Source organism: Dermacentor variabilis, chromosome 2, assembly GCF_050947875.1.
Source record: "Dermacentor variabilis isolate Ectoservices chromosome 2, ASM5094787v1, whole genome shotgun sequence".
In the NCBI taxonomy this organism is placed as follows: domain Eukaryota; kingdom Metazoa; phylum Arthropoda; class Arachnida; order Ixodida; family Ixodidae; genus Dermacentor; species Dermacentor variabilis.
Genome location: NC_134569.1, coordinates 15,841,372 through 15,868,962, shown reverse-complemented (window position 1 = coordinate 15,868,962; position 27,591 = coordinate 15,841,372). Strand labels below are relative to the sequence as shown.

The window sequence follows — 27,591 nt, the reverse complement described above, 5'->3', positions numbered from 1 at the left end:
TAATAAAAGTTGTAAGGCCGATACTGTAAAACCGAAATGCAAAAAGTGGCAGTTTGCAAGTCCCGCCCTCGAGTATTTGGACCACGAAGTTTCTCAAACAACTCTGACATCTAAGCAATACTCAATTTTCCAACAACCAAATGAGAGAAAGATCTCTAGCGTTTTCTCGGCACCGTAAACACTTACCGTCAATTCATCCCTTATTTCAGCGATATCGCTCTTCCTCTTAAGAAACTGCTCCATAAAGATACTGAATGAACGTGGACAGAAGCATGTGAATGAGCCTTCTTGGAACTCAAGAAACGCATAGCTGAAGAACCAGTGCTTCGCATGTACGACGCTTCAAGGCCGTGTAGTGTATGCTGTGAGACACCTGGTGAAGGGATTGGTGCCGTGATGAAGAAGCCATATGACAAAGCCAATGAACATCCCGTTGCCTATTATTCCCCCGTAAACTACTCAAGCACGAAGTTAACCACACCATCACAAGGAGAGAATATCTTGCCATCATAGATGCGATAAATAAGTGACATTCTTATCTTCATGTGAAACTATTCACTGTTCTAACAGATCATTCTGCGCTACAGTGTCTGAAGAGTGTCAAGAATCCCGAAGGTCGGCTTTTGCAGTGGACGCTGATGTTGTCCATGTATGAGGTGAACGTTAAACATCACAAGGGCATAAGCAATGTTGAAGCTGGCGCACTTCGTGGAACAGGGTTCACAGCAGAAAAATTTAAACAGTTCCTAAAGCAAAGCTGAATACACTGACTCTTCACGTCGTCTCATCATCCAGAACGGAACGGTATGAACGAGTGAACAAATCAAGCCATAATCATAAGCCTTAAATGCAAGATCAACGATGAGGCATAGAAATCTTAGACTAAGCTTCTAATGGATGTCATCGACGAATACAATAGAACGCCTCCCGAAGTTATTGGTTACGTACCTCCGTGCCTGATGTGTGGAATTCCATCTTATCCGGTCATACTGAAGCAACGAGACGAAACTGTTGAGGAAGCAAGGAAAACTGCGGTTCAGAACTCGCTCGGCTACCATAGTAAGTACAAAGTAATCTACGATAGGAAGTTGCGCCCGCTTCAGTTTAAGTTCAAGTTCAGTTTATTTCAACAGCAACAACTACAGACAGTGATGCTGCGGACAGCGGACGAAAAGCCGCAAGGTAGGGCTTGACTGCATCCACTGACCCTCTACTTGATAGCAGTGCAAATAAAGATTGCATGCAAGAGTCAAATCGAAGAACACAAGAGATAAAAATAATAACCCTCTAGTCCTTCTAATAACCTTCTAATGACCTTCTAGTCGGTGACTCGGTACTTTACGTGACACCATTACATCCCAGCAACGGCAAGTTGAGTTCCCTCATGGCAGGCCCTCACAAGGTTCTAATCAAGGTATTGCCAGTGAACTATGAGATCAACCGCGAGGTCACACATTTAGGCCGAGACAGCGACATTGCTCCTGTCAGCAAATTGCGGTCTTATTTTGCACCTTCTGAATTGAGACTTTCTCGAGTGCAGTGAGACTTTCTCAGTGCAGTGCAGTCGCAGTGAGTCGCAGTCAAAGTGCATGGCTACGATGTGGTTGCATGGGGGGTCCTGCAAACTCGGATCTTTGGTTGTTTTATCATAGATGTGATAGCACATGCTAGTCTCGTGCTTTTCCTATGAGTATTACGTTTCTTCAATAAGTTTCAGTTGAAAAGCGTCAGTCCTGTGTACTCGTCTCGTCCTCGTCTTTTTTTTTTCGCGCTAATGTTTTTTCGTCCGATGAACGGCATTCATATATGTCTTCTTCCTTGCACGTCAACTTATGTTCTTTCTTGCAACTTCTCTTTTAAATTAAATCCTCCCTCTCTCCTTTTCCCATTTTCCTCACCTTTGGCAAAAATAAAACCAATTAAGCAAACATACTGGTGGTTAACTTTTATGCCTGTTATTGCCTTCTTCCTGCCATCCTTTATTTTGAAGCTGCTATTTCTTCACTTCTTCACTAACATCTTTCAACGCTACAGGGGGGACTCACTGTTACTTAAGAATATTGACTTCTACCCGTACATGGTAGATTCATTTGCAACACAGCAGCAGCAACAAGTCGGAGCTTTTTGGGCGAACCTAACAGCTTCCCTATCCCTGAAACTTCCTCTCTTTCATTGCTATTCACGCAATATCAGTGACATGCTGCTATTGACGTTCGTTTTGTACGCTGACATGAAGTGCTTCCACGCATTACTAATAGGGAAGTCGGCGTTTATTGACTGAAATATTCGGGTTGTCGTTTAGATTGCTCTGAAAATTCAACCAGAACATGTAAAGCGTAATTAGGTGTTACACATGATAATGAAGCAAGATCCTTACTTCTTTATCCCGTTATTCTTGTCACACTGCTTTAAAGTAGTATTAACTGCTTAGTAGCAGGGCCAGAGAGCTCCCATGCATAGACCACCCGAATATGTCATTAGTCTTGCAGTCCAGAGCGATGAATCTTCAGCCTAAATTTTGAGTGTTCCCTGCAGAAGTTGGCACCAAGGTCCAGCCACCTAACCTGTGACGTCGTTCGCTAATTTGCGTTGCAGGCGTGTCCGACACTTGTGCCAGCACAGGCTCACCGTCCAGGTGACTGTAAAAACTGCGTTGGTTACGGCGAAGGCCACGTAGAGGGGGCTGTACGAACCGACGACGTCTCGTGCGTAGCCTGCGAGGATCAAGCGCGATGGTCTTTGGTTTCAATGATGGTTTCAGTGCTCTTTGAAAGTGTGCGTGTCACTGCGACAGATTGGTGTTAACTGCCGAGTACATGCTAGCTTCATTTGCCTTGTATTTACAGTAGGTTGGCGTTCATTCTTGAAATTATCATAATCATCATAGCCATCGTCATTAGCAATATCATCATGATCATCATCAGTATCAGCAGCAGCAAACTATTTATGTCCACTGCAGGAGAAGACCTCTCCCTGCGATCTCCAATTACTCCTGTCCTGCGCCAACCGATTCCAAATAGCGCCTGCGAATTTCTTAACTTCATCACTCCACCTAGTCTTCTGCAATCCTCGACTGCGCTTCCTTTCCCTTGGCACGCATTCTGTAACCCTAATGGTTCACCGGTTATCTAACCTACGCATTACATGACCGGCCCAGTTTCATTTTTTTCTCTTAATGTCAATTAGAATACTGGCTATCCCCGTTCGCTCTCTGGTTCACACCACTCCCTTCCTGTCTCTTAACGTTACGCCTAACATTCCTCGTTCCATCGCTCCTTGCGCGGTCTTTAACTTGTTTTCGAGATTCTTTGTCAGTATCTAAGTTTATGCCTCATACGTTAGCACCAACAGAATGCACTGATTTTGCACCTTTCTTTTTAATGATATTGGTAAGCTTCCAGTCAGGATCTGACAATGTCTGCCGAATGCGCTCCAACCCATTTTTATTCTTCTGTAAATTTCCTTCTCATGGTCAGGGTCCCCTGTGAGTAATTGACCTAGGTAAACGTACTCCTTCAAAGACTCTAGAGGCTGACTGGCGATCCTGAGCGCTCGTTCCCTTGCCCGGCATTTGATCATTATCTTTGTATTCTGCATATTAATCTTCAACCCCTCTTACACTCTTTGTGTTAAGGTCCTCAATCATTTATTGTAACTCGTCCCCAATGTTGCTGAACGGGACAATGTCATCTGCAAATCGAAGGTGATGAGATATTCGCCGTTGATCCTCACTCATAAGCGTTCCCAGTTTAATAGCTGAAATACTTCTTCCAAGAACGCAGTGAATAGCAGTGGACATATTGTGTCTCCTTGTCTGACCCCTTTCTTTATAGGTATCATCCCACTTTTCTTTTGTAAAATTGACGTAGTTGTGTAATCTCTGTAGATATTTTCCAAGATATCTACCTTACTCCTTGATTACGTAATGCTTCTACGACTGCTGGTATCTCTATTGAATCAAATGAGATTACTATTTAAATCTCAAACCAGACATCTTGGTTCACCCCTTAAGTAACAGAACTCCTGCGCGTTCTTTCTGTCTGACATCATTTAGGAAGACCAAGGCTCAGTATAAAAATCATGTATTGAAAATATGACAGCGCTAAGGATTGCCTCTGTCACGCATTCAAATGTGCGGGCTATCGGCCTTCCCGCAGGACGTCACGGCTCAATGTGCACGGAGCATTTGCTATCGAGAAGGCGTTGATAGGTAAACTAAAGCACTTGCTAAAAGCCTGTCTGGCAACGTGGTGTGGTTCAAAGAGGAGATCTTACCACTTAGGCCAAAGATGAGCAAAACGAGAACAAGGTGAAATCACGAGCCAACGTTTCGATAAGTGGGCTTGTCTTCTTCAAGGCCACTTCAAGTCTATATGTCGAAACGTTGGCTCCTGCGTTCCCCTTGTTCTCGTTTTGCTGATCATCTTGAATTTCCATCTCCCGCCTTCCCCGTGTTTTCACTTAGGCGAAAGGTGTTCAAGATGCCTTTGAGGAGAGGCCTCGCAATGAAAGAAATTTTAAAGAAGCAACTTGCGAAAGCATTTTAAGACATCAGTGATCTCCGAATCGGACCGGGCCATCGAACATGACATTGTTGATGTTGTAAAACCGAACGTTCAAATAAGACCATTTGCAGATGATTGTTTCTTGTTTAAAAAAATTACCTACACTAGTGACCAAGATGATCTGTATGAGAGCCTCCGTAAAATTTTCTATTGGTGCACTGAATGGGAGATGACCTTGAATGTAGAAGAAAGCCTTTCTTCCCATTTCCCCGCAAGAAAACATCTCTCTCTCTCTCTTTTAGTTGTGTGCTAGGCTCTTCTGGACTTCTGACCCCCACTGCCGCAGCCTGTCCTGGAACATTTATGTGCAAAATATATCTTTCTCTGCTTTCCGCAAACTGTGCTTTGTCAAATACAAGCGTAAACACGCCCCATCCTCTGTTAAACTACTTGCTTATTACTACTTAATTCGACCGAAGCTCGAGTGCATCTGTATTATCTAGAGATCCCTGCACTCAATGTAACATAAATAAACTTGAACGAATCCAAAGACAGGCTGTTCGGTTTGCTTATGACAAATTTTCGACATTTGACTCTCCACCTGAACTAACGGTACTAATAGTATTATTACACCTGAATCCTTTCTAAAACAATTACGGCTCGACTTTCTTTCTCAGTTACTTAATAACGAATGATCCCTCGATTCGGCATTATGTGTAAGTCCACCAATAAGACCTACTCGACAACATCACGAAAATGCTCTAACCCCCTATTTTGCCCGAATCAACCTATTTAGATACTCTCTCTTTCCACGCACCATTAATGACTAAAATGACTTGCCTTTATAAAAGTTGTATCAGCATTATCACTCTGTTGTTGCAGAATTTTGTTGTATTAGCATTGTTTTACTTCTTGTGGCCTATTGTATATTAAAGGGACATACAACCGCTCAGAACATCAATGGAGATAACCCCTCTGATTGTATGATTTCCTATTGTAGTGGCCAAAACGAGCCATGTATTTCTCATTAAACGTGGATTTATATTTTTAATTCATTACTAAAAGTCGCGAAAAATGTTCTTCGGTACCCCACGCGGCAAAAACATGAAGCTGCATAAGAAATCCACCACATGACCTTCAACTAGAGTGCACAGTTGCTGTTTTTTTATTAGTATTGAAATGCAGTATACGTTTTAGTATTATAAGTTTTTCCTGACTTACAATGCGTGGATAAGCCTTCGTTTGTAGCAATCAGCAAAGTGGCGCCGCCTTCACCTTTATTTTCAGTGAGTTGGCTTGGCTCGTCTATCGACAGAACGACGTCGACTGGGGCCAGCCAACCATGGCGTTGGCGCGTACTTGTGGGAAAAACGCTCTACAAATATAAGAAATATCTGTACAACAACGCAAACTTATTGCACCAGCTTTTTATTTTCAAGAGTGGTTGAAAAAGTCAAAATGGTGGGTGGTCAACCACAGTTACACTCACTCCCGTGAAAGGAGGGACTCTTACTTTTTTAGTGGCTGTTCAGATCGAAAAATTCTGCTTATTAAACATTCACGCGCTTTTGGAAGTAACCACTGCAGATATAAACACTCCTGAGGGTGAGCTTTGCGTTGCACCATAAAAAACTAGGTCCTGAAAAATCAGTTGCCAGTCCCTCTAACCACCCTGCAGGAACTTCGTGTCAGCAGTATTAAATAAATAAATAAATAAATAAATAAATAAATAAATAAATAAATAAATAAATAAATATTTTCTTTACAACGCACAGAAGTGGACGTAAGTATTAAATGTTGACAAGCTTATCGGTAATACTCCAATCTACATCTATTTTTGTACTTCAGTTAAGAAAATCATAGTCTACGTTGGCTCGTATTAACAGCAATTGTCAGTAACTCTATCGACTATTTACAAGTATAGTTCGCTAAGCAAAATGAGTGGCTCTCTCACCAATGAGGGATGGCCTCGCCAAGCAAATGATTCCGGTTATGAAGTTTGTGATGCCCAGACTGAGCGACAGCGACTGCCCGTCGAAAAGCTCGGCAACCATGATGGTGCAGGCGAGTATTCGACCCCCTGCCGCCAGGCCAGTGAAGAAGCAGCTGCCGAGGAGAAGCCAGTATTTCTTCGCGAGTGCCAAGAGAGCCATGGCGGCTGCCTGGACAGCGAAGCTCCACAGCATCAGGGCTTCGCCGCTTAGCACCTGTTTCGAGTGGAAGAAGCGGGATGCATTGCTTGAAAGAGTGGCTTAGTGGTGGTGGCACGATTATCAAGGCGGCAAAATGGGTAAGCTCTTCGTGCTTGAAAAGCTCTTAAAGGGAAGGGGAGGGATACTTCAGAATGTTCTTTCGCTCATACTGCGACCGATCAACCTGCACGCTATCTCTTGCGAAAGGTCAACGGAAAATAAGCGCACAGGAAGACACACACGAACAGCCGAGAAAGACACAGGACGACTGTTCGTGTGTGTCTTCCTGTGCGCTTATTTTCCGTCGATCTGCAATGCACCATCTAGCCAGTCTGCAGGTGTTTTAAACTATTTTGCTAAAGGATTTAAATAATTGAAGAAAAAAGCGTCTTCAGCTCATATTTAGGCGGACCACCAGCGTCTAAAACGGCGCCACACGTATATAACATATAAAGGCAATCCAACTAAGAACAAATCGTCACGCACCTGAAATGCCTTCATGAATACTGAGATCCTGTATTTTTATCGCTGCCTTAAGACTTTTTTATCGACGCGCTTGAGGTATGCAACACGAGGAATACCCGTGCGTATGACTTACTTTAGCGTCCAAGAGTAGGCCGGTGCCTACTCGTGAAACCAGATCTCCGACAGCGCTCGCAGTGACCAGAGCGACAGCCTCGTAGCCAGCGAGACCGTTGTCCGAGCCAAAGTCCACGGCGGAGAGCAGGAACGACGAGAGCATGAAGACGGACACAGCTCGTGACGCCGCAACGTGCAGGAACGGCACGGATGCTAGCGAGACCAGCTTCCTCGAGACACTTTCTCTCAGCAGCGGGTCCGCCTCCTTCGGATAGCTGCCTGCGGATGACCTGGAAGCCACAAATGAACGCTGTCTGAAAGACACCGTTCGCGACAAGGCAACCAGAAAAGAGACAAACGCACACAGCGTATCTGGTTGATTGTTGAAGGTGGTTGTTATCATCGCCGCTGTCATGCATGTGTGCGCATGAGTTTCTGTGCTTGTCTCTTTACTTAGAACGACAGAAAGCTGAGCTAGTTGGTAAGGATTCATTATGTAAAAAAGGTGAGGCGTGCAGACAGGACACAAGAGAAGTGGACAACACGAGCGCCTTTACGCTTCCAACACGAACGTCTCTTTACGCTGCGTAAAATACCTCAAAACCAGCATCAATGTGTTTGATAGCGAGTTATCTTGCGACACATTCTAGGTAACGGAAGACCTCTGCACTTTATGTGGTGACGTCGTTTCGGTGGGCCCATAGCCCGAACAGTCCCATGGTGAACGCAGGCGATGCTCCGCGCAATAACCTTTTCACTCATACATGCCTTCCGATCTGAGTCTTGTCGTTCCTACGTGACGTCACATGAAAAGAGAGCTCGCTGGCCTTCTCTTATTAGCAGGTGTTGCACGAACGTGCTCCAGACGTTTCCTGTAATGCTTTCAAAAAGGAATGACATCGAGCTTTAAGCACAGGCAAAGAGAGAAAGTGAACATGAATATGTTGCAACAAAACTGCTTGTTGGCATAGTTGGTGCTTGCTAAAAGACATGTTTTTTGCCGCAAGTTAAAACACACGCAAAAGGAAATCAGTTGGAAGTGCCGCCTGTGTTGTCTTTATGTGTCTTCCTTTTGTGTGTGTTTTAACTTGCGGCAAAACACGTCTTTTAAAATGAATATGGTTGGTTAGATCGTATTTCTCCTGAACCTACTATATCTACTAATTTTTGACGCTTGTTTACCAGTCCACAAAAATTCTGGGAATGTGGTAACAGTAAAAGAGCATAACTGCTTTGCGGCACAAGCATGCAGTAACCAAGTGAGAGCATAAAACCTTACGGGTTGAAGAGAAGGAAAAATTAAGAAAGGTGACACACGTGACATTAGCTTCCAATTACTTTTGACAGCTCATGATCGTTATTGTACCTGACGGAGTAGTGGACTGCGCATGTCAAGCAACAAAACTTATTAGCGAATTCCAAATGAAAGGTGCACGCTGCACACTTGAAGTTAAATGTACTGGGTGTAGGTGGCGCACCTAATCACTAGAGCTAGGTGCGATGCTTAGGCTCAGCATTCGAGCTTTATTACACTATGCGCATTTCTAAAGGTCTTGTAGCCAGCTGTACGCGTTTGCTATCTCTTTTGTGCTCCATGATACGTAGGTTAACCGCAAAGTGTTATTTCCAGTGACCAGCAACGGAACTGACAGAGTGCATTGCATAATCACATGTGTGCGCATATGTTGACCTATGTGGCCGTTGGTTAGAATAATATTTATGCACCGCTGTTTAATTACAGCCGTGCATTAAGTAGGATACTACATGGAAAGATTCGTGTGTCGAAGCAGGAACAACTCAAAAGGCTCGAACGCAGCCACAGAAAAAGGCAAGACAAAGCCTTGTAATTTGTCGTATTCCTGCGCCTCCGTTTTCTCTGACTGCGTCTTTCGCTTTGTTCCAGCTTCAAGTGAGAGCGCACTGAATCTATCATGGCAACATTCTAGCCTCCGTACTACGATGTTTCTTCAACTTACGAGGACAGAACCAACATATGCTGTATATAGTCGATATCTGGAGCACCGATTGCTTGGGCCTGTTCGGATTGCGTGACGGAAAAATTACAGCTGGATTCACACAAGACAAAATAACATTAAAGGTCAGAGCGTAGACTTATTATAATATACCTGCATGTTTCTCCGAACGCATTGAATTCGTACACGGGCAACTACGCTGCTTACTTTTGCCATTGATTCCTTAACCCAGCCGCATACACATTGCCTAAAACACCACTGGCTATTGTTTTCAACGCGAAAGTGCACTGCGACACTACCTGCAGGAGAATGCGCACATGTATAAACACGTAAAAGCTTTGCCTTTCTACTGACCTTTCACACGCTAAGTCACCGAATGTCCAGCACCAAGGAAGCGTGCCGAAATACCGGTAGCTAAGCATTTTAAGACTCTTCGTAGTCTTCCACAGACCCTGCGAGGTCGTAGGCCACGTCATGCTGAATGCGCCTGTTCTTGGCGCTCAGTGAAGCAGCGTGGAGCTCATCCTGACCTCGCGGAGGTGCCTACCTGAGAATGGCCACTATACTGACAACCTCTGCCGCGGTATAGCTTAGGTATCCGACTCAAGCGAGACGGTGTCTGCGGTAAGAGGCGACACCACCTCACTGTGCCGACCGCAAAACGCTGACGGACTTAACAGCCGTGGACTACGCGCTGCGAACACGTGTAAAGGTAGTATACGTGCCGCGCAGTCGGCCTACCAAAGTAGGCCTTTATACTCCTGCGAATTTAGCAACACGAAGACACGACACTGAGTTCAGGTGGGCAGCTACCTTGGAATTGGAAGGGACGAGACGAGGTCCTTGGAGCAGCATTTGGCAAGCGACGCCGTGTGGAAGGTGCTCGCACGGGCGCGCCCTCGAGCGACCGATTTCGGGGGCGCTTCGCAGTCGCCGCCCGCACGACTGTCGCTTTCACTCCGTGGCACGCGATCGACGAAGACGCAGCCGAACAGCATGTTCAGCTCGATGGCGCCCAGTATGAGCAGCGCCGTGCGGAAGTCGAAGGCCTGCCGCAGCGCTTCAACAATGAGGGGGGACACGAAGCCCGAGCCGGCAGTCACAGCGAAGAGCACACCCATAGCTGTGCCCCGGTAGCGAACGAAGTGCCGGGCCACCACAGTGAACGGTAACAGCTCCTCACAGGCCACTCCTAGCCCTGTGCGACACACGGATTGGAAACGTTACAAACGCACACAGGTCCGGCTCGAAAAGGTGAGCCACGAGTCGGGAGTGTCTGTTGATGCGAAATCGCTTTTCCGAACACGCAGCATGACTTCCACAGATCCCTTTCCTGTGAAACATAACTGCACGGCATCTTTCGCACATAGACTTCATGTAATTGCTGACCGGCGATCTATCGCTGATAGTATTTTCTTAGACTCTTAGACTTAGACTTTGAGAAAGCTTAACAAGGCTTCGTCCTCTTGAAGAGATCTTTGATAGCAAGCTACCACTCAACTGGCTCGAATATTTTGGTACGGTTGTTCAGAATTCGTGTGTGCTGACATATTTCATTCCCCGTCGCACCCTGATCCTTCTGCCTTGCCGCAGAGTTCAGTATTGATTACGGATGACTGTGCAGTTTTCCATGAAATTGATGAACAAGATGACGTTACCATATTTTGAAGAACATTAACGCTATATGAGTATGGCTGACGGTACTTAAGAGCACTAACTTTAAGGTATTGCGTGTTTTCCGTACAATACCGTGCTTCTTAGTCGTCCCAGAATTACATATTTGGGACAGTTGTGCCGTATTGTTCTCTAGGTGTTCTGTTAATTTCCTTTCTTAGTTGTCGTTGCAATTAAGCAAAATAACTAGCTAAGCCCTCTTTGCGCGTGCTGTATGCGTTCGTCCACAGGCGTGCCGGCGTTGCGGAGTTGGGTCGCGTTTGTTTACGCTTGGACACTGGCTGCCAGTGCGCTGAAACAGGTGAAGCAGCGGGCACTGACGCCCCATTTGGCGATCTCTGTGTCGGACAGACTCTCTCGCACCTGCGGCGCTCGTGTCAAGTGAGCCGTGCCGGAGCATACCTTTCTCGCGCCTTGCGGCGATGTACCTTCAAGATAACATAACAAATGTTTACATGGGAGCAGTAGGGACCATATTAGAGGCCGGGCCGTGTATTTTGGAAATCTAGAAGGCAGAGCGCCTTACCAACCGCAGTTGAACGCCAGTGGTTGGAAGACCGCTGGTGACACTTGACGGCCCTGTAACCGGTATGAGAATACGCTGCGCCACCCTAACGCCTTTCACGGCAACCAAACTCAACCGAAGGTTAATCTAACCCAACGGGGCCGAGGAGCAAATAAAATAATCCTCACGGCGTAACCGCTTTGAGAATACGCCGCGCCACTCTAACGCCTTTTGCACTAACCTAACCTAACCGAACGCAACCGAGACGCAAAGACAGTAGAGTGTTTTAGTTTGCCGTTTTTACGCTCCGCTCAGCAGCTAAGCGGAGTGGAAGCGCGAATGCGCATGCGCCCTCCGCTTAGCCGCAAGCGGGATAGCGGAGCGAGAAACACGGTCCGCTTACAAGTTGCCGGATTGCGGCGTGGTGCGCGGCGCGTTGGCTAGCGTTGGCGCCAGAAAGGATTGGAATGGATGCAAAAGCACGCTCACTGGTTATCACGTGGGGTTCCCCAAGACGGTGCACTGGATGAAACGGACGGGTAAGAGATTAAAAATTAGATTATGGGGTTTTACGTGCCAAAACCACGTTCTGATGTATGAAGCACGCCGTAGTGGACGACTTCCGGAAATTTTGACCCCCACGGGTTTTTTAACGTGCACCTAAATCTAAGTACACGGGTGTTTTCGTCCCCATCGAAACGCGGCCACCGCGACCGGGATTCGATTCCGCGACCTCGTGCTCAGCAGCCTAACACCATAGCCACTGAGCAATCACGGCGGGTAGGGTAACAGATTATAAGCGCACGTCTAGACACTTCACGGACAAATAAGTTATATATAACTTATTCATATATTTACATATATTGACACGTGTACTTATCTTTATCGGGCGACCACGTTTCGCCGCCTAACAAATGTTATCGCACAGCACGGGACGCGCCTGCATGTATCCGAAGTTTCTGGAAAGTTATCGATGCTTCTATCCGCTGTCTGTTGTCGCCGAACCTTATGTTATCTGATTTCATCGCCTGACGCGAATGGTGTAGAACTTTGTGGAAGGCACACGGGTCCCAACGATTAGTCTGGAACATTCGACGATTGATGTATAAAAGCCGACGCGCTTGACCCGTTGATCAGATTTTGACGATCGCCGGCTGTGTTCGCCGTTGTCGCCGTTCTTTAAGTGTAGCCTGTTTCTGGGGGCACAGGTTCGCCCAATAAAAGTTAGTTTCGTCTTCCACAGTATTGATGCTGTGTTCTTCACACGTCACTCCACGTGCCAATATATATATATATATATATATATATATATATATATATATATATATATATATATATATTAGCGTTACATTATAAAAGTGGTCAATGGGTGTTTTTATGTTCTGTCATTACTCTGAAATTGGCTAGGGGGTGCTGCAACTACGAAAGGTCCGTTATGTTGACGACATTATGTTGCTAGCTAACAAGCAAAGTGATTTGCAACGTCTGACTTATATCTGCGGACAGGAAGGCAATAATTTAGGTTTGAAATTTAGTGTTAGAAAATCAGGTGTTATGTTGTTCAATGAAAACAGTGAACAGACAGTGGAGATACAGGGCCAGGAAATACCTCGGGTAACAGAATATAAATACCAATACCAATTTACAGGCAATATATATATATATATATATATATATATATATATATATATATATATATATATATATATATATATATATATATATATGGAAACACAGGAAAAAAAGAATAACAGTGAAGGGGAAGAGAAATGCAGCCATAATGAAGCACAGAGCGCTATGGGGATACAATAGGTACGAGGTGCTCCGAGGTATGTGGAAAGGTGTAATGGTTTCGGGACTTACTTTTGGAAATGCGGTTTTTTGTTTTAAATCAGGGGTACAATGAGGACTCTATGGAAACCAAAGGTCAGTGGGTCGCCTCGCATTTTGCGTTCACGGGAAGACTAGAAATGAAGCTGTGCAGGGTGATATGGGCTGGACTAGTTTTGAAGTGAGGGAAGCTCGCAGTAAAAATGAGTATGAAGAACGGCTGAGGAATATGGAAGAAAGTAAATGGGCTGGTAGAGTGTTCAGGTATCTGTACAGGAAAAACATTGATTCACAGTGGAGGAAAAGAACTAGGAAGCTTACCAGCAAGTATGCGGCCTGTAGGGTGGGCAACACAGCAACAAAGAACGTAAAGCGGGAAGTCAGAGAGGCCGAAATAATCTCATGGGTGGCGGCAATGGAAAAGAAACCTGCTACGAGTACTACTTAAGAGGAAAAAACGAAATCAGGAAAGAAACCATTGATGATAACTCAAAGGGAAGCTCATTAGTTTTCTAAGCGGGATTGGGATGCCTTAGGACACGCACCTATAAAGCGAGATATAAGAAGGAAGAAGAAGCATGTGCTTACTGCGGTAAAGGTAGGGAAACTATGGAACATGTTTTATTAGAATGTGAAGACGTCTACCCAGCGGTCAATTTAGGCACCACTGGCCTCCTTGAAGCCCTTGGGTTCAGCGGGAGCAGTGGTAAAGTAAACATGTCCGCAATAAGCAGTAGTAAGAGGCGATTGGAGGATTGGTGGACGAAAAGTAGGGAAACCACAATAGACGGAGACGTACAAAAGCACACTTCGCAATAGGGGATCAGAAAATTTGGGTGTGGTAGTTCATAGTGCTTTTTTTTTCTTTTTTATTGTTTAACCTAGGTAGGACATTAGGCACTAAATAGCAAAAGCTTGGTGGCGCAACCCACCGCCACGCGTTGCAAAGGGGAGGCTCATAACATCCATCCATTCATCCATGCGTCCGCTCCGCTACGCTAAACGCATAACGAAAACGTGAAAATCGCCCACTGCTCCGCTGTGGCTTAGTGGGGTAACTCGGAGCGGAGCGTATTGTAAAGACGCTTAACTAAAACACTCTAATAATCCTCACGGCGTAACCGCTGTGAAAGTACGTCGCGCCACCATAACACCTTTTACGCTAACCTAACGTAACCAAACGTGGCCGAGACGCAAAAACAACTATCCGCACGGTGCAACGGCTGTGAGAATGCACCACGCCACGCTAGCGCCTTTTAGGTTAACCTAAACTAACGTAAACTCAACCTAAACCTAAGCTTACCTATCCTAACGCGGGCGAAACGCAAAGCCAACAATCCTCACGGCGTGACATCAGACAATCGCTTTTATTTCTGAAAGTAGAGGGCCGTGAGGCGCGACAAAGTTATAATCCGGCATAACTGACTCAGCACCAGCGCCACAGGCGCGAGAAAGTCTGTCCGACGAACCTTTAGACACAGCGATCACCAAACGGGACGTCCGTTACCACTGTTTCACCTGCTTCACCGCTCCGGCTGCCAGCGTTGGAGCGTAAACAAACTCGACCCCACTCCGCAATGCCAGCACGCCTATAGGGGACAAACGCATACAACACACGCAAAGAAACTTCTCCGTAGTGCCTATAGGCAAAGTCAGATTTTCAAGGGTGCAAAAGCCCTCAAATTTTTCTCTTGTACCCGCTCCTAGACGCGCATGCGTCCAAACGTCCGCCGGCTCCGGAAATGCCACGCCCCGCTGTACTAATTACTAGCAATTGTAGAAATGCTTCTGGGACCAGTCCCGCTGGCAGTTAGTCACTTCCAGTTTCACATTGTTTGGGATAATACTGCATTACCAGGCACAGCTGGTAATGCAGCATGGTATGAAACATGCTAAAATAGTGCATTTTGTATCCAGATTTGTTTTTAGGCTGTGAGAAATTGTTATGTTGTTCCATGTTGCTAGTAATTACTATTTTTCTATTTCTATAGCTAATATTGTATTAACAGGAATCGAACAAAGGCTATGGTCATACATTCTACGCATGTTCCACTCCTCTATAGTGTTGCTTGCCGTGAGGCTAACGCAAACAAACAAACAAACAAACAAGTTATACAAGCACATTTTAGGTGTAAAAAACATTGCTAAGTCACAAAACGCATGGTAACTTTTGTTTAGAAGAAAAATGTCGCAGTTTGGCCCGAAAGGCGAAAGACTGATAGCGATAGCAAAGCACTACAAAACTGCGCCAAATAGGGTTCGTAGTTTTAACAGACACAGTGTCACGTGCGCACAGGACGACATGAACGCGAAGACAGCGAACACACGCTGTGGCAAAGCTGGCGTGATGAAGAGCACAAACCGAGGAGAGCGAACGCTTCAGCTCCCTTTCCCTTCAATGCGCGTCCAAAACTTGACATCAGCCGACCTCCATCACAAGCCACGCGCGAGGACAGCTATACATGCAGCCACCAGCCATCTCAGGACACCCAGCCTTGCACCTGCCGCAGATTACCTTTAACATAAGGTGCGGCGGCGCAAGGCTGCAGGGTATTGGAACAGACCCACGCTCACGTGCTTGATGACCGTACCGCACGCTCAGACAAAACAAATGAGGTAGAATGTCAGTAGGAAATGTAAACAAAGGTCTTAATGCGCTAATTGAGAGCGCACTTAAAGTTCAAATTAGCGCATTGTGTGTCACAACACATTGAATTGGCACAGGGAGTAATGCCAATTCAGATTATAGAGCAGTTGTATTTCAAAGAAGGCCAATCACTATACAATATATGCGAAGTTACACCACATGTTCTATGGTAAAACCAAAATCAAGGGTAAAAAGCTGCAATTGCAGTGCATAATCGCAGAACATAACTCAAGAAGAGCATGTTACAACGCTACAGCAATTGTTCGCAATTCTTGTCGCCTCTAAAAAGATTTAAGGCGCTCACTGGGCGCTTTTGCATTTCCATTGTTGTGTATGGGCCAATATTTTCTATAGTGAGAGTGGCAATTTGTCCAGAGCGCACAATCTATCTCCTAATTTTAGTTTTTTTTTCGTTGCAGGGCATGAATACCGCAGAGCAATGACAGATGTTCAATATCTTATGATTTCGAGCACGAAAGCCCACCGCACTTTCCGCTCGTCTTATTCTATGTAAAAGACGCTTTGTATACGCTGTGCTAGAAGTAATCGGCGTATTACTGTTTCGATAGAACCTGTGACCATTACTCATATACCGAACAGTATTTTGGGCTCTACGTGAAAGACAACGGTGTTTCAACCACCGTTTCCAAACTAAGTATCTCTTGATAATCGGACAGACAGTTGACATAAACTGTTGCGTGCATTGCGATGTGAGAGATGTAATAGATGAGCCTCACTTTCAATGTACGCCGCACGTGCAACTGTCTGCGTCTTTGATGCATGCGAAGCCGCAGTTGCAAAGAATACGCTGAAATAAAATTTCATGTTGGAAGTCTACCTGTCGCCTTTTGTACTTCATATACTATAGCATAATAATATTTTTCATGCTTGACTAACTAATGCTCCATAAAGTTTCTTGAGAGTGGTTCAAGATGACCCATTTGAGTCTGTGTGGTAGTGAGCATAAAGCAGGCATTATATGGCCTAAAGTTCTGCTTGAGTAGAGGTAGCCATACTTGTTAATTTGTTCATTCTCTATTTTCTCGTAGAAGGTATATAGAGTGCAGACGTAGAACTTTCATTTTGACAGGAGTCGTACGTGTAAACCTGAATACACCTGTAAACCTATAGTACAGTAGATATGTTGCAACATTATTACAGCGAAGCTGTTTATGGCTAGGTTTTGGCGGATGTAATCTCCGTGGGCATAGACGAACTATTTTTCATACGTGGGCCAATCCCGAAGATAGTGCAATACCGGGCCGGTCTGCGGCGGAGATGAATCAGGCATTAAGCACTCCCCATATACGTGGGCCGATCTCGAAGTAGTGGAATGCCGGGCCGACCTGCGGTGGAGGGGAAGGAGGCGTTAAGCACTCCCCATACGTGTTCCCATCCCAAAGATGGTGCAATTGCGGGCCGTCCCGCGGTCGAAGTGAAGTATGCGTTAGCCCTACCCATACGTTGGCCGAATTCGAAGACTGCAATACCGGGCCGACCAGCCGCGGAGATGCAGTTCGCCAGTAAGCGACCTTTGCACATTCACAGCTTCGCTGGTCATCCTTCTTCAGAGAGGAGGGGCACTGCATTTTTTTTTGTTTTGGAGTTATTTCTGGCAGGTCACATTTACGAAAGATGCTCGGCACTTTGATTGAAATCTCAACTAAACCTCGACCATTTGGTTATTGCAGAACTTGCAACAAGGCCTAGCAACAAGGCCTAGTCGAGGCATGCCTCTCTCACATGAAAAGACCTCTGTTCTCCCATTCACAAGAAAACTCATGAAAAGTTTAGCCTTGTAATCTGAATCATGTTCGACAGCGCAAGTTCTAAGCTGTGCTCGACAAAAGGCTAACCTGGGCGTCGCGAGTAAAATACACCGAATAGAACATTAACGCGGTGATAAATGTTCTGTGGCGCATTGAGGAAAGAAAATGGGGCTACTTAACATTATCATAACTTGGTGTACACTGTGTAGTCATAAGGCAAAGACTGGATTGGACTGGAAAACGTTATTATGGTCCTGCAGGACGCGCTTAGCATGTAGCGGGCATCTACTACGTATAGGGACCGACAAGGAGTACCTGGCGGCCGCTTCGCTGGACAGCCCATTGCTGGTCAGCGAGTAGTGAGCTTCTCAGGGGCTTCTCCCTCTTGCCTGATGTAGAGTCGGAAAGAGCGTTACTACACTCCCAGAGCATGTGTGCGAATGTCGCCGTGTCTCCGCATGTGTCACTGGGGCACGCATCGGGATATATATAACGTGTAATTTGGCAGGGTTTGGGTATATGTGCGTCTATAGTAAGCGTAGTGTTAGCGTCTGCGGCGTGTTAAGTTTGAGTTGTGGTGGAGGAAAGATCCGGCGCCACAGGTAGAAGTGTTTTGTAATTTCGCTGTGCGTAATGATCGCGTCCCGGTTGTCCTCTAGCCCGACGAGATGGGGTGTCCCTGGGACGGTGTGGTCGGTAAGCGGACACGCTGCGTCGTCGGCGATCTCGTTGAGTTTGAGCGGTGAACCAGATGACAGTGTGGTGCTTGAGGGTGCTCGGATCCCCGCTACGGAGGATGCGTAACGCCTAGTCGTAGACGACGCCACGTTCGAAGGCTTTGGTGGCCGGTGGGGAGTCGCTGTAGGCCACTTCCAGTTTGACGTGGAACACGGCCAGGTCTATGGCTACTTGATCCGCCGCCTCGGGGTCTAGGGGAAGGATTTGTTCATTCCGTTTTCTCGTAGATGGTACCTAGAGTGCAAACGTAGAACTTTCATTTTGACACGAGTCGTATGTGTAAACGTGAATGTGGTCTCTCTCTCTCCTCCCCATCTTTCATCCCCCCCATCCCGCTCCCATGTGTAGGGTAGCAAACCGGTTGAGCCAAACTGGTTAACCTCCCTGCCTTTCCTTCTCGACTTTGTTCTTTCTTTCCTTGCAGTGTTACTACAGCGAAGCTGAGAGAAATACAACTTATGTTTAATAACTGTGCTTACTAGTCGTTGCTAATATATAATCTCTTGGGTACCCAGACCTATTCATGCACACCAAAACAGGAGGTCCCCTTGCAGCCTTGAACTACGGAATATTCTTTTGTATATTCAACCCTATATACGTACCATCTTTGTAAATAGTAAACGTTCTTCTGATATGAAAAAAGAAAAAGCGTATTCTTCATTCTCTCACACTCTATCCCGCTCTTCCCAGAAGTCTGCGTATATGTCTTGGAGTACCGTGCACGTGCAACGGCAGGGTCTTTATCAAGTGTTGAGGCACGCCAACTTTCCTTTCGAGCACTAGGATTTGTTGAGACGTGCCGCCATTGCTGCCACCTGCCAACGCATCATGTCGGTCACCCCCTTCTTGAGCAACTAATTCATAGAAAGGGCGCACATGTACACGCGAGAATACAATTCAGATGCATTGTCCCAGATAATAAGTTTCGGCCATCAGAAAGTGAGGATCCCTCATGGCTGCTATCAATTCTATTACTTATTCGTCGGTTCCCCGTAAACTCGCCTCAGTTTTCGTTTCTGTCTTCGAAAAAGCTATTCTATTTGCTTTTTAGGCCCCAACTATAAGTATTACATAACACGGACTCTATTTTTGCGGCCGTTCTTGGTTAACATGTAGAGAGAGATAAATAGAGATGCGAAAGGCAGGGATGTTAACTGGAAAATAGATATCCGGTTTGCTAGCCTGCACAGGAGAATGGGTATAGGGAGACAGAAATATTAAGAAAAGATGCACACACATAGAACCAGAGGGAGATGGGGAGAAAAGAAAAAGAAACTACATACAAAGGAACGCGGGAGAAGCAACGGAGGAACTTCAGTGGCACTTTCGTCGTTTTCTGGTGTGAAACCGCACCAGCTGGCACTCTAAGATCGTCTGCTCAGAAAGCGGCCAGTCGTCGAGGCGTGCCAACACCGTCGCGAGTGACTGTCGCTGGGAGCTGTAGCTAGGACAATAAGAGAGTGTATTGTGTATTGCTTCATCGCTGCCGCAACTATGACAAGCATCACTGCCAGACACTTCGATGCGGCAAGCAAATACATTCGTAAAAGACACTCCCAACCACCGTCGGCAGAGAACAGTTGTCTCGATTCGGGATAGTCCAGATGGAATGCGTAGCCGGAGGGATGGGTCATGGCGGTGCAGTCGAGTATGCCGGAAACCTGGCGTGTTCCACATGAATCGTGTGGCATCACGCGCGAGTATGCCAAGCTTTGTTGCTGCATCGTTTCTTAATAGCGGGCCGGGTTCCTTCATGGCATCTTCGTGAGCACCTCCTAGCACATCCTAACAGCTTCTTCGGCATGGTCTTCACCCGTGATGCCGCAGTGGTCTGGGAGACACTGAAAAGTGATGCCATGTCCTTTCTCAGCTAGTTGGTGATATAGCTGTCTTATTTCCAGCACAAGTTTGTCTTGTGTTCGACGACGTGGAGCGGATAGCAGACAATGCAGAGCTTCCTTAGAATCGCTAAGTATGTTCGACCTTATAATGTTGTACAGCCCCATTACGTGTCGATGAAAGTTAATACAATCCCTTATTTGCTCATTCTTCTGATCGGGCGGCTCACATTTGGTTTGCCGTGCGGCGCTCAGGCTTGAGGTGTGTTTTCCTTCCCATCGTGCGTATTTTCACTGCGGGCTATTTTACTTGCGATTGCTGCGCCGCCTGTTTCATGGTGATTGTGACCCGCGCGGATATGGCATGCTACTAAAGCGAGAGCTTTCTTGCTGCTCTACACGTTAATCGGTGTAGCACGCTAAGAAGTACTTATTATTAAGTGTATTTAGGAAGAAGTTGTTGCCTATGTGTGGCGCCGGACACTACTCTTCTCTTACATGATAGTTATCGTCGGAAAGTTGTCAACAATCACAAAAGTGGACTAATAATCACATGGACGAACATTCACGTACTAAGTCTCAGTACTGCAATATAAATAAATGCTCGCGCAGCAGAAGAGTTCACATGTCATAAATGTTCACAATACCGAAGTGTTCACACGCAACAGATGAGTTCACACAGCAAAAATTTCTCAAACCCAAGATGTTCACACAGAAGATGTTGGGCACTTGAATGCCGCGCTCTATATACAACAAATAAAGGCTACGCGAACACGAAGACACAATGAACATGTAATTAAGGGCGCCTGTTAATAATAACAATGCGAGCAATAACTGTTGTGTGACTTAGTATTTCTGCGACATTTCTTATTCCTCTGAAAATTACACTAAGGAGCGCAGCGATGTTTTGAAGTTTTTCGGTTGAACATGGACCTAAAACTTTTACTAAGGATAGTGGCCGTCTATCCAAGCCACGTAGTTTTTCCGAAAGGCTCTTGCGGGGAGCATAATGATTTTTACACTGTAGAACAAAGTGTTCTATGTCTTACTGAGCCTCTTCGCATGAGCATGTAGCACTGTTAGCTTTTCTTATCCTATACATGAAGCTTTTAGTATAGGCAGTGCCAAACCGAAGCCTATGAACTGTTGTTTCAACAGATCGACTAATTTTAAACGGGATATTTATTTCTATTCCAGGATCTATCTTATATAATTGAGAGTTCTGCGCATCGTTTATGAAACAAGTTTCCATGGACAATCTACTGCACAGTTCGTTCAATAGACATCGCGCATCACGCGCCGCTAGATCGAGGAAGTAGGGATAATTCATTCGCTTGCTGGGCTGCACATGCCCTGTGATCAGCTGTTACATTTCTTATGATTTCACAGTGACTTCGAATCCACTGGAAAGTTATGTCATGTTGTAGATATTTCGCTATGGCGTATGTTTTCTGTATTTTGTATGTCAATGTACTGTCTGCTTTTCTTAAGCTGATTTCATTTAAGCTCAGCAATGAGGCTGTCAGTCTTTCAGAATTACCCAGCGAAGTGGTTCTGGCTGCTGACATACATAACGTAAAGCAGAAAGTATTGAGTAAAGTTCTTCAGTTGTGGATGTTATAAATCGGCAAAGCTTTTCTCTTATTATGCAGGTATATAAAACGAACATGTAGAGCTTTGTGTCCAGAATGATCCATCGGTATACGCGTGAATGCGATCAACGCACTTAGTGTAAATATGTGATAAAGTTAATTGCTTTATCGCAACTACGTGCATATCACATTTGCAACCTACTCCAGGAATCGAAGTGATTATTTCTGGAATTTCTAATCGCCATGGGAGATGAGTTGCAGCAGGTAGGCCAGTATTCGTAAGGAGCCAGTAAGTTTTTCACCGCCCTAATTCCTCATGCATGCATGTAGCGGTTCTATCCTGAATGTCTTGGCATAGCGGATAATTGGCGTGTTGTGTTGCCAAACGAAAAAAAAGTGACAAGTTCCCGTAAATCTTAGTGCATGAAAAGTTGCTTGGGGCGACTCAGCAATTATTGAAGCACTGATACATGCGGAACACCAAGACATATGCGAAGGCTTCTGGCCAACAATCTTTGAATTGTTCCCTCTAGATTACAGGATATTCCATGTAGCACAGGAGCAGAGTATGCTATTCTTTGTCGAATGATCGCCGAGTGCATGCGTAATAAAGAAGAGGTTGAACTACACCATGTCACTCCAGCAAATCAACGAAGAATGTTGATGAGAGAGTTATCTTTTTCCTCTAATCCTTTTATTTCGGGAGCCCATGACAGTAATCTGTCTATGATAATATTCAAGAACTTGTGTTGTCGCACAAGTTTCAGACGCTGAGAGTCTAGCACGAGCCGGAATCGAGGCATTTTCTTGTAAAAGGAAGTATAGGAGTTTTCTAATGTGAAATAATCGTACCTCTGCTTTTCAAGAAATCATTACGAGTGTTAGGCCAGCTTGTAGCTTTTGCTGAACGGCTCGAGTACTCGAGTCAGTAGCCCCTACGCACAAGTCGTCTGCATATAGTGAATAATTCAAGGTAGCAGGCAGGATATGGGGTAATTCAGCCATAACACAGTTAAATAGAAATGGACTGAGTACACTACCTTGCAGAACGCCTTGATTCATTTTATGCTCTGCGGTTTTGCCATCAACAATTTCAGCAAACATTTTCCCGTTTTTTAAGAAATCCGCAATTCATCTCAGTGTCCGCCCAACTATATATGCCCAGCTGAATTAACCCTTGTAGCACGTGAGTGGGGTTGACTATGGCAAATGCACGCGTTATGTCTAGAAACACTGCAATTGCGATTCTTCCACAGCTTTTCTCATGAGAGAAAGAAAGAAAGGTTTAATGATACGAAATGCATAGAGGTCGGCCTGAGGTACATTGCTCTAGCCAGCTACTCTCATGATCTACGTATGTAACAAGATATAAAATAGCATCCATCGTACACCGGCGCCTGCAGAAGCCCGCCGTATTTTCGGGTAGTGCGTTGGTGCGTGCTGTCCCCCACTGAAGCCTAGCGTCTATTATCTTTTCCATCAGTTTACATAGGGAACTTGCCACACAGACATGGAAGAAAGAATCTAGCGATAAAGGAGTTTTACCTGGTTTTAGTATCGCAACCACTCGTGCAATTTTACAGGAAGGAGGAATACATTCCGATATCCGCGCATCGTTCAGTAATTTTAACAAAGTTTCTATGGCCGCAAAACCCAGGTTTTTTAGGGAGCGTATGAGACTCCGCCAGGTCCATCCTCTGTCCTCTGGCGGCATGATACAATTGCATTCTTTAATTATTCTAATGAAAACGGCTGACCTAGGTGATGATGATGGCTATTCAGAGAAATATTGATCGATGCTTTGACTTCTTCGACAGTGTTACTGTATTCAGGTGTGTTTACTTTTGCACTTGAGCATGTTATAAACTGACAGAACTCGTTTGCAATGGTCGTTTCTAGTAATTTCTGGACTAAATCTATAGCTCTGAATAGTATCTGGTGCGTTACTGACCCATTCAAAGAGCGCAGAACATTCCATAATTTTGATTCAGGCGTGAGGGGAGTAAGTGAAGTGTAGAATTCCTGCCAGCGCTTTGTACCTAGGCGCTCCAGCTGCCGACCCATACGATTATACCATCTTGTGACATTCTGGCTAATATTCAATAAGGCCAGTGCGTCGGTATTTTCTTCTAGCTTTGCGGCGTATAGCTCTGAGCCTTTCGTATACACCAGCGTAACCTTCAGGACTCTTAACAAATTAGTCTTCTATAAGAGATAATAGACTGTCTGTATCACTTACCGCATCAGCTTGACTTGTAATGTGGTATCGAAATGCCTGCCAATTTGTCATCTTTGCAAAGCACCGATAAGTCGCAAATCGTAGTCTAGAGTGCTGCATTAGAATATGAAAATGATAAGTAAACCTTCCTTCAATGTCTATTCTCCATGTTGTTCCACATGCAATATCGTTTGTGCACAGTGTGAGGTCCAGCAGCTGGAGTAATTAAAGCCCCGTAGGAACGTCACTGAGCCGTCATTCAACAAACACAGACAACTCTTCTGAATTGCCATTTCTAGGTGATTTCCACGACGGTCGCAGTTGGCGCCTCCCCACATGACAAGGTGCGCATTGAAATCTCCGCAAAATATTACATCTTTTGTGTATTTCTGAAACAGGCCCGTCAATGTGGAAAATGAAATATTTGTAGAAGGTTGTAGATAAATATTTACTATAGTGACCATTACTTGGCCAAACCGAACTTCACATGCTACGTATTCTTTATTTAGAAACGTTTTGTGCGCAAACAGACAGGGACAAAGAAAAGGGCAACACAGGGACGTCCCTGTCCGTCTGATTGCGCACGAAACATTTTTAAATAATGAATCTGTTCCAACTAGGCCGACTGGCAGTTATCCTACGTATTCTGGGATGTCTGACGCTGCAGCACTTAATAGCGCTGACGGCAAGTCCCTTCAAACACAGATCATCGCTCTGCTTACTCCTGAAGATCGGGAGGACGTATAGACAACGTAGTTAGCTAGTCTAAAAGCGTTGTCTACGCCGGCCTCTGTAATACATAACACTGGAAAGGAGAACTGAGCCACCAATTTTCTGAAATACGCACTCTTAGAGCGAAGACCATTCGCCTTCCACTTGAATATGGTGACAGTTTGATAGCAATTATTCATACCCCGCCTGCGCAGTGGCTGATGTAGCGTTTTGCAATATCCCTTGTTCCATCGACAATACGGCCTTGAACACCGGGAGGTTATTAGCCTGTGGAATCCGGCAAGTATGGCTTTTAAAGCCCAAAACAATATTGGTATGACAAGTTCGGCAATAGACGCAGTGTTCGTCTGTTTCGTTACAGTTACTGGTTGCGCTGTGCTCGTATTTTGTAGTATGTTAGCCATGTGGTTGCTCTTCTGACGAAATCGCTCCTGGACTTCTTGTCGAGCTTGATGTTGGCTTGGTGATGTCCCAAAACTTTGCCCTAGGTGTTGCGGTGCCCTTGCAATTTTCGCATGCTGCATAGAAGTGTCCCGATGCTTAGGCGCTTGTGGTCGAGGTGGTCGCGCTGGGTTCATAGTATTCATGCTTGGTTCCGGTGCACCGCGCGGTTGCGTGCGACCATAGACAATGCCGTGTTGGTATTGACGAGAGGCCGCTTTGTTCTGCGGGCATCCAGAAACTGGTGCAGTGTGGGGCCCATTGCAATTCGAGCCCTTAGGTTGTGTTATAAAATTGCAGTCTTTGTGATGGTGGTCTTCTGCACAAATGTTGCAGCGCCTTGTTCCTCGGCAGTTTTTAGCTAAGTCACCAAATCTCTGGCAGTTGTAGCAGCGTATGACTGGCCTCAGATTTTCCTCGACTGGATGGCTAGTGAAGTCAAGATAAACTTGCTCTGGGATTGGTCGGTCATAGCGCAATTGCTATATTACACTCCTAGGGCGTGATTCCACGATGCCATCTTCTTGACGTATGTAAAGGGTCTGGCGTCTAGCTGATGTCACTCCTGCCTCTCCTAAATATTTTGTTAATCGTTCTTCTGTGTATTCTTGAGGTACGTTTCTGATTTTGCCAACATTTCGTATGGATGACTCTGGAATAAATGGCTTCACAAGTAAGCCAGCCACCTGGACACTTGACAACAAACTCTTGGCGGAGGCGGGTGAACTCACAGTGACTGAGAAACTTCTGCCTCTGTTCACTCGGAAAAAAGCTACTTTCTTTTTTGCTAGCGCAACAATATCTGAGGCTACAACATATGGGCTTACTTTCTAAAACGTTTTCATTTCTTCAATTGGTCGGAATACCACAGGAATTCCCTCGAACCTTCTTTTTTGTGCGTCACAAGAGTGAAAGAATCTGCCTCTTCATCACATTCAATCTCTTCTTCGCTAAGGGAGCACTTCGATGTTTTCTCATTCACGTGGTCGATCTGATCTTCCATTCTCACCTTATTTGCACAGCTTGCTTCGTCCAACATGCTCGCAGCTTAATTCGTGACTTCCAGGACAAGTGTAGTGACTAAGAAGTAATGATAAATGTCGCAGTAAGCCAAGCAGAACGCACACCACGATAACCGGTGAAGTCACCAGCTGCAAGGTTAATTCTCGTCTGTTCCCCAAATTATGCCACTTGCCGACAACGCATGATGGCATGCATGACAAGGCACGCAGGGGCCGTTTTTTTCATTGCGGGGTGCTTTGGTAATCGTGACGATATATTGTTTTTTTTTTAAAGTACTGCTCCAGGAGGGCACATGTAATGGCTAACGGAGGCCTCTGAAGAGCACGTGACATTGAGTGAGTGAGTGAATAAACTTTATTGTAGGTCCGGCGAGGACGCGAACTCGTCGCGCACCCGGCTAGTCCCACGTCGGTACCGGCAGGTCTAGCCCACCGGCCCGGTCTCGGGCACGCCGGACGGCCAGGATTTGCTTTTCTAGAGCGGGGCTACGCAGAAGCGAGTCCCACTCCTCCTTGATGAACTTGGGGTATGTCGACCCGCACTCCCAGAGCATGTGAGGTAGAGTGGAGGTCTGGCCGCAGGACGGGCAGGCGTCGTCGCGATACACGTCGGGGTAAGCCTCGTGGAGAGCGGACAGACACGGATATGTGCTGGTCTGTAGGAGCCTAAGCGAAACGGCTTGCGCCCTATTCAACTTGGGGTGAGGGGGTGGAAAGACCCTTCTGGACATGTAGAAATATTTAATAATTTCGTTGTGAGTAGCGGGAGCGTCCCTGTGACCGTAGAGAGGAGGGGAGTCAGGGCTCCTTATAGAGGAAGCGCGGTCGGTGAGGTCACGCGCAGCCTCGTGGGCAGACTCATTGAGGTTCGGGGGAGCACCCTCGACCGATCCTACGTGAGCGGGAAACCAGTGAATTGAATGGTTTGTGAGAGCATGTGGACTCGAGCCGCTAAGAAGACGAACAGCTTCCTTGGCGATGCAACCCTTTTGAAAAGCCCTAACTGCCGTTTTGGAATCACTAGAGATTACGGACCCAGGGCGAGGGCGATGGCGACTTGCTCGGCGGCTCCGGGTTCTGAAGTGCGAATCGAGGCGCTATTGGAAATGTTTCCGCTCGAGTTGACCACAACGACGGCAAAGGTCTTCCCGTCACTGTACTCCGCAGCGTCGACGAAGCTTGCGCTAATGTCGTGTCGCTTGATCTGTTTGAGGATGGCTGCTGCATTGGCCTTGCGTCTGCCCTCGTTGTGGACAGGATGGATGTTTCGGGGCACAGGGGCCACTACGAACTTGTCTCGAATGCACCTAGGGATCGGGGTACTGACCATCGAGAA

At 45.9% G+C, this 27,591-nt stretch overlaps 1 protein-coding gene across 3 annotated transcripts in view; it reads right to left on the bottom strand.

Annotated features, from left to right (window-relative positions):
* Positions 1-1,114: 1,114 nt before the first annotated feature.
* The window catches only part of LOC142571414 (monocarboxylate transporter 13-like), a 46,628-nt gene continuing 20,151 nt past the window's right edge, over positions 1,115-27,591 (bottom strand). For 2 of the 3 annotated variants that reach the window (XM_075679743.1, XM_075679744.1), the window contains exons 4-7: positions 10,063-10,447; positions 7,296-7,566; positions 6,460-6,712; positions 1,115-2,714 (exon numbers count right to left, since the gene is read on the bottom strand). In XM_075679743.1, coding sequence (XP_075535858.1) covers positions 2,560-2,714; positions 6,460-6,712; positions 7,296-7,566; positions 10,063-10,447 — 1,064 coding nt within the window. In that variant the 3' untranslated portion in view covers positions 1,115-2,559. Of the gene's footprint in view, positions 2,715-5,726; positions 5,881-6,459; positions 6,713-7,295; positions 7,567-10,062; positions 10,448-27,591 lie in introns of all 3 variants that reach the window. The other variant, XR_012825874.1, reaches the window with a different exon arrangement.